Source organism: Cyprinodon tularosa, unplaced genomic scaffold (genome assembly GCF_016077235.1).
Source record: "Cyprinodon tularosa strain WSP-4 unplaced genomic scaffold, ASM1607723v1 ctg71, whole genome shotgun sequence".
Taxonomy (NCBI): domain Eukaryota; kingdom Metazoa; phylum Chordata; class Actinopteri; order Cyprinodontiformes; family Cyprinodontidae; genus Cyprinodon; species Cyprinodon tularosa.
The window spans coordinates 2,035,251-2,043,179 of record NW_024039463.1 but is presented as its reverse complement, the minus strand read 5'-3'; the positions used below and the strand labels follow the sequence as shown (position 1 = coordinate 2,043,179).

Sequence of the window (7,929 nt, the reverse complement as noted above, 5' to 3'; positions counted from 1 at the left end):
TGTTTAACAAATAAAAGTTCGGTATAAATGTTAACTACTGTACTGTACTGTAAAATAATATACTTATAAATACTTTTAATCATCAATACAAAATAAAGGGTTAATATTGCGGGGATCAGCACCGCCCCGCTGTGATGGATTGGATTTCTCTGCCAAAGCCTGCGGTGCAGCTGTGTGTTTTGGAGAGAAGAACATATTTATGTGATCAACGCGCAAATCAGTGAGCTAATCCGGTTTATTCCCATTTTAAATCATGATCTAAATAATTAAATAAATATATACATGTTCAATAAATAAATAAGCATTCAATTAATTACCCCCAATAAATGGTGAAATGATATGTTCTTATAATAAATCATTTATTTAAAAAATGCTGTTATGTTCCTTTTTTGTAAAATTGCTTTTAAAATGCTTAACTGTTTTTATTCTTTTTTTTTCTTTCAAAAAATCACTAGATTTTGAAAACACTCATAGGTTTTGAAAGGTATTATATATATATAGAAACTTAAACGCTCGGATATTTCTTTCTGTCATTTTGTGTGCGTGTGTGGCATCTGCAATGTTTATGTTAAATATTCAAATAAATAAAATGGACTTTAAACTAGCAGACACGTTTGGATTTTTGCCATTTAATTTTTTTATTTAATTTTAAAAACGAAAGATATGGAAATGGGGTTTTTATGTCATGATCTTGGCGCTGATGGTTTGGTTTTTTCCTTTGCTCCTTGGTCCTGCGGTTCTAAGTTGTGTGTTTGCCTCCCATCAGCGCCAGGTTATTTGTGTGTTTTGGTGAGACGTTTCCTAGCTTTCTTTAGTCTCTCTGCTTCCCTGATTATGACCAGTTTTCTGTCCTGTGGATCAGCTGCGTCTGCTGCTCGCTCTCTAGAAACTCTGGGGGCGTGGCCGCCGCAACTGCTGCTCAAATCTCCCTTCTGGATTCTGCTGAGGTTCTCCGCGAATGGACTGAACTTTGAATCAAGTCAGTGACTTTGCTCCAAGTCGCATTCAGCTCCATATCCAGTCTCTGGCCTGTATTCTCCTATCCATGCAGAGATCAGCCCCGCAGCAGACGAGCAGCCCTGCGCACCTGTTTTGATTTATAAACGCTTTGAACTTTCCCACTGCCTGTCTCGCCTTGGATTCTGGGTCCAATATTCTGAGATCATTACAGAATAACCTGGCAGTGGCGAAATGATGTGGATCAAAGTATTTCCCAGCTAGAATCAGGCATGCAGGAGATCCTTGATTATTAATCAGGCTACTCCAGCTGCCCCGCCCCTGACAGCTGCCGCGCCGTCGTCTGCTACTGATAGTCCAGCTTCTCTTGAACCACGTCTGTCCCCTCCTGAAGCGTTTAAAGGGGATCCTGATCAATGCAGAGCTGCCCCGCAGCAGACGAGCAGCCCCGCGCACCTGTTGGTGTTTAATAAACGTTTTGAACTTTCCCACTGCCTGTCTCGCCTTGAATTCTGGGTCCAATATTCTGACATCATTACATTTTACAGGTTTGCTTAAAAAGATTTATATAGTAGCCCATAATATAATAGTGAAACATAAAGTCAGGAAAATGTCTCATAGAAAATGTTTTTTATTTGCATTTCAAATCAATATATTACTGATAGCAAATGACATGTATCTCTTGGCCCTGGGAATATTACATGCCAGTTTATGCTCCATTCAAGGCTATGACCTCATCAATGTCTTGGAAAAACCGATGTGTAGACATTTACCCTCTTGTTCTCTGACAATAGAGTTCGAGCACCGCTATAGTAGTAGCGGCATTCCTGCATTAAGTGGTTTGCTTAATTAATTGGTGATGTTTAAAACAGGATGACATACAAAAGAGGAACCCATTATATCCAGATTACGTTCTGGTCATACGTGGTTAAATAGTACATGATTTAAAATGGGAATAAACCGGATTAGCTCACTGACTTGCGCGTTGATCACATAACTATGTTCTTCTCTCCAAAACACACAGCTGCACCGCAGGCTTTGGAAGAGAAATCCAATCCATCACAGCGGGGCGGTGCTGATCCCCGCAATATTAACCCTTTATTTCGTATTGATGATTAAAAGTATTTATAAGTATATTATTTTACAGTACAGTACAGTAGTTAACATTTATACCGTACTTTTATTTGTTAAACAAATGCTTGGGCCTGTATAAAGTTTTTATTCCCTGATTTCAATGTTGTATGGAGTATTTCATCGTATGATAACTCTAAAAAAAAAAAAAGGTTTCTCCTTCACGTATTTCACCTATCGCGGGTTCTTTTTGGAACGTAACCTCCGCGATAAACGAGGGTTCACTGTATTTAAAATGGAAATACTCCGGATTAGCTCACTGATTTTTGGGTGGGTCAGAGCCATCCCTGACAACAGTTTACTGTAGAAACTCCGCTATTCATCGCGGCAGCAAGCAGCATTCTTGCATAATGTGCCCAAAAAGCCTGGGGGGTTGGGCCTTTCATGCTTGTTGTAAGGCATCATAGCGTCCTTTTCCAGATCAAACTGAAAATTTTACCAGCTAGATGATAATAAAAATAACAAAAATAAATAAAAAATAGTATAACAATATGCCCATTATGCTGGAAGCGCCGCATTAATCAGAGAAGCTGATCTGGGAGCTGACAGCGAGACAGACACATTTTACAGGAGTTATTGTTGATATAATGCATTATTATAGAGTCTGGTGGCAGCAGGAACAAATGACCTGCGGTAGCGCTCCTTCTTACAGACAGGGTGTCTACTGTAAGTCTCTGACTAAAGGAGCTGCTCAGCTCCTCCCTTTATACATGGGAGGCTCATGCGTGAATGTCCAACGAATAACTCCAATTGTTGTTTCAAAAATAGAAAACCTGGTTTCATTACTTTACATTCTAACTTTCATTACTTTATAAAAAAGCGATAAAAAAAAAACATTTAAGGCAACTCAGCCACAGTTGGGATTGAACCCGCAATCTGTTGAACCACAGACCACTCAGCTTAATCTCTACGCTATAAGCTCACAACACGTGACACCCTCCCGTATGTCACGTATAGAGCTTTGGAGTGTGACGTCACTTCCCTAGTAGGAGGAGCACCGGCACCATCTTAGGGGTCCACAAAGGTAACTGGCAAAAGCAATATCTCGACATTCTCGCAGATTTTTAGAATCTAAGTTAGCAATGGTTCGAACTTGCTGTGTTATTGGGTGTAATGTTAGGTCACGCGACCGCAGCTGTACAAAGATAGAAAATGGACTTTCATTTTACACTTTTCCTGCCTGGAAACAACGCGAGGGGGCTAAGGTATCTGAGCTAACAAAAAGGCGACGAATGGCCTGGGTATCAGCGGTAAGACGTTCTGATATTACCTTCTCCAACATCTCAAGAAACCTACGAGTTTGCTCCAGACATTTCCATTCTGGTGAGTGTCTAAATTCGCTTTGTTTTTATGTCATTATTTTTTTGCTATGATTTTTTCCCGGGTGTACTTGTGTTCAGTTTATGTCGAGTTAAGTAGATCAGGCTAATATAAGTAGCGAGTTTTGTTAGTGGACATCGGGGTTATTCCACTATTGTCAAGTAAACTATTTAAGTTTTCTAGTGTTATAATTCACAGTATTAAGACTGATGTGTGTTCCGATTTGTTCTCTTAAAGGCAAGCCGTCATACGAAATGGATGAGCTCAATCCAGACTGGGTTCCAACGCTAAATATGGGTCACTGCGAGATAAACGCCACAACATCGGACCGACATGTGCGTTGTTTAAAGAGGCGATACAGCAGCGCAGTTGAAGGCCAGGCAGCAAAGACCATGGTAGAAAAACAAGAACCGGAGCAAGTTACAGAGATTGCATCAGAAACACCAGAAGAGGTCAAACAAAACACAGTAGTTGAGGCAATGGAAGAGGAGCGAGTTCGAGAGGCTGTGGAGGAAACCCCAGGAGAGGAGCTCAGCAAGGCTGCAGACTCTGACGAGGAACATGATTTAGCATCAAAAAGGCAACAAATCGAATGTCACTTGTGTGAAGAGAGAAGAGAAGAAATAAATCGTTTGTTACAGGAGAACAGGAAGCTCAGGTCAGAGCTGAATAAAAAACAGCTGGACACAGATTTTTTTAAGGATGACACAAAAAAAGTAAAATATTATACAGGACTTCCTTGCTTTGTCATTTTATTATCATTGTTTAACACTATTAGGCCTTTTCTGTCAGAATCAAAAAAGATTTCACAGTTTCAAATGGTTGTACTTACACTAATGCGTCTAAGACTTGATTTACCTGTTCTGCATCTTTGCCATCTTTTCAGTGTGTCACACAAAACTCTGTCGACTGTCTTTGCTGACACCCTTGATGTGTTGTATGCACGCCTTAAGCCCATGGTAAGCTGGCCTGAGAGGCATTGTTTACAAGCCACAATGCCTCCTCAGTTTTTGGAAACATTTGGAAAACGTGTAGCAATTATTGTTGATTGTTTTGAATTAGGCACAGAAAGACCCTCAAATTTAAAAGCACGTGCACAATCCTTCTCCCGGTACAAAGGAAGACACACTATGAAATACCTTATTGGTATAACACCACATGGGTCGATTTCTTTTATTTCTAAGGGATGGGGTGGACGTACTTCAGACAAGCACATTACAGAAAACTGTGGCCTTCTCTCCAATTTATTACCTGGAGACATTGTGTTAGCAGACAGAGGCTTTGATATTAAGGACAGTGTAGGAATGATGTGTGCTGAGGTCAAGATGCCATCATTCACTAAAGGGAGATGTCAACTGGATGCTAAAGATGTCGAAGACTCGCAAGCTATAGCTCACCTCAGAATTCATGTGGAAAGAGTGATTGGCTGCATGAGGAACAAATACAAACTGTTACACAGAACTATACCAATTAGGTTGCTGCTTACATGTGAGGGTGAAGAGGTGACACTTCTTGACAAGATTGTGTTTGTGTGCTGCTGCTTAGTGAACATGTGTTCTAGTGTGGTTGTGAAACCTAATGAAAATGAAACCTGTACATGTGAATATGAAACCCCAATGCTTGACTGATATTAATTAAAATGCAGATTGAAAAAAGATTTTCTGCATTTATTCTTTTGGCATATTTGTAGGGTTAGTACTGTTTTTATGTAAAATGTAGATAGAAAAAAACTAAATTGTATTTGTACAGATAGCACTGTTGTGTAAAATAATATAGTGAAAAAGAAATTTGTATTTGTTCCATTCATGATTTTCTATGGAAATGTGTTGATTTGAATAATAACATGGAAGGGATTGTTTTCTCTCATTTAATAAATTGATCTGGTAAACATTAATAAGACTTTTTATTCAAGCACTTGAAGTTCCATGTAAACAGTTGATGAATTTCATAACAGTCTTCATAACAGTCATAACAGTAAAATTTGAAAACATTTAATATACATGAAGTAGATTAGATTTTTAGATAAACATTTTTTGATTAAATACTTATATAATCAAACATTTAGCAGTAAACAATATGACCAAATGAAAGAGCCCATATTTAAACATTCAACGTGTATTCAGAGTGAAAAAAATATGAAATAGTCACATAAATATTAGTCTTATTGGACATTTTTCAGTGGAAATGTGTAGATTTGAATAACAACATGAAAGAAATTGTTTTCTCTCATTTAATAAATTGATCTGGTAAACATTGATAAGACTATTGATTCAAGCAATTGAAGTTGCATGTAAACAGTTGATGAACTTAACAGTCTAAGTAAAATTTGAAAAAAATTAATATAATATACATGAAGTAGATTAGATTTTTAGATAAACATTTTTTGATTAAATACTTATATAATCTGACATTTAGCGGTAAACAATGTAAACAATATGACCAAATGAAAGAGCCCATATTTAAACATTCAACATGTATTCAGAGTGAAAAATAATATGAAATAGTCACATTATAAATATTAGTCTTATTGGACATTTTTCAGTGGAAATGTAACATGTAAGTGAACATTACAGGTAACAAATCTGCCAACCATCAGAGAAAAATTGCTAGAGAAAAAAAGTGCAAATATTAGTCTAGCAGAATGATTTACATGCTTCTTGACAAGATTGTTGGACTATGTCTCCCTTGAAGCTGGAGTACAGGTGTGCTCTGAGAAATATCTACCAACAAGTTCTGGAAGGCAAATGTTTTTAAAGAAACTTTGTGCTTTTTGTAGACGGGGTTCCCAGAATTCCTGATCTGGAAAGACACGGACAACAGCCATGTCTTTCTGGGTCCACACAACAAGGTCACAGTGGTTTGATTTTGTCACAAAAATCTCAGTTTGTACCTGTGTATAGTATGGATGATTTTTCTTCGGGAGAAGTTCACTGCCAGACAGCTGAAGGCAAAAGTTTTTGTCGTTTGCATCCACTGCCTCCTGGATGCAGGATGTCCTGTATTTATAAGGACACTTTATCTCCAGGCAGCCATTACCACAGCAGTCACATGTTGTGAGTCCATCAGGAGAAGCTCCAAGTTCAGGGAAGTCAGTGTTTATGATGAAACCACACTTTTTAACTTTTAGATTTTTGTGACAAGCTCTTAATTTAATGTAGGCCCTTTGTGCATCAACCTCATGATTCACACCCCATTTTGTTTGTACAGTAGACATGGTGTTGCCTGGGTTGCACACCTGTTTTACAACTGTAAGCGCTGGGCTTTCCAAACTGGTGGCAAATACAGCGTGCATAGAGGATGCTGTAATTCGTCCAGCTCGACATTCATACCAGGCAGAACACTTGTGCTGCAGTCTTGTGTGCTTTTCAATAGCTTCTGCCTGCTCATCAGTCACTATTGCAGCATTTTTGTATTTTTCACAGCACAGCAAAAGAGTTGACAAATCATCGGAGTGGCTGTTTTTGTTGTACAGAGAGGATAGTGACAGAGGTAACTTAACTGACTGCTCTTCTGTGTGTGTGAATAATGTGTAATACTTCTCCATTCCTGACAAACCAACAGCTTTGGCATGCTCTAATAGCGTGTCAAGCAGAGGATCCAAATCTTCCAGATTTGCATGTGGGATTTTTCTTTTTTGCGGACGGCTTCTTCTGGCTGGTGTTGAGACTTCAGCAAGGATATTTTGGTCAAGTATCTTTTTTTGAGAAGCTGAAGTACTATAGTCAATTTTATGGCCAACTTCTGCGTGAATCTTCTTCAGATTGCCAGGTAATATCCAGTAGGCTGGCTCATCTGTAACAGTTTTTGTGCCTCGTATCCTCACTGTTGCTTCCACCTTAAAAAGTAGGGCACCTATATGGGTGCAGGTCTCTGCTACCCCTGCCATGCAAGTGCAATGTGCACACTCAACAGTGCCAGTGTTGCTCAGCATGACCCACGGTGTTAACGGTGGCTCACAGAGTCTCTGAGAGTGCATAACCTGCAAACACACAATTGAAATGAATGAACATTATTTATTATACATTATTATTTATTTATTATGAATGAACATTAGTTATTTGCACTTTTTATAACTATTTTCTTTCATTGTAAATGTGTAAATGACAGGTTAATTATCTGAGTCTTTGTTGTGGGAAAATTTATATTCTCTCATTATATATTAATATTCATATTTACTCACTATAAAAGTTTTCACTCAGTCTGTTTCTCTCTCAAGGCCACACCATTCCCTGCAGAATGTTGTTTGTAGACCAGACATAGCTTCTTCCCATAACAATCCAGATTCTTTCTCAAGGTTTATTCATAACATGTTACTGTTAAGCAAAGAGTGTGTAATTTGTTATGACTCTGACTGCTTTCCATTGTTGTCACTAGGGGGGGACAAAGCCCTGCCCAGATCAGAACAGAGCAGAATGCTGTGCCATGACGACTATTCTCTCTTTGCAAAGATGATAAATAAATGTGCCGACTGAGTGAAATCCATCGATCTCCGTTTATTTACTAGGATGAATAGTTGAATAC

At 38.5% G+C, this 7,929-nt stretch overlaps 1 protein-coding gene across 1 annotated transcript; it reads left to right on the top strand.

Moving 5' to 3' along the window:
- The first annotated feature begins 3,100 nt into the window (after positions 1–3,100).
- LOC119772483 lies at positions 3,101–5,302 on the top strand. Its single transcript, XM_038268921.1, has 2 exons — positions 3,101–3,411; positions 3,646–5,302. Exons 1-2 carry the CDS (start codon positions 3,171–3,173, stop codon positions 5,034–5,036), a joined length of 1,632 nt encoding a protein of 543 aa, XP_038124849.1. The 5' UTR covers positions 3,101–3,170; the 3' UTR covers positions 5,037–5,302.
- Positions 5,303–7,929: the final 2,627 nt, after the last annotated feature.

Excerpts from the sequence above, each read along its gene's own strand:
- LOC119772483 (XM_038268921.1), top strand. The coding sequence starts at position 3,171 with ATGGTTCGAACTTGCTGTGTTATTGGGTGTAATGTTAGGTCACGCGAC. Across the intron at positions 3,412-3,645 it reads CTCCAGACATTTCCATTCTG|GCAAGCCGTCATACGAAATG; the intron begins GTGAGTGTCTAA and ends GTTCTCTTAAAG.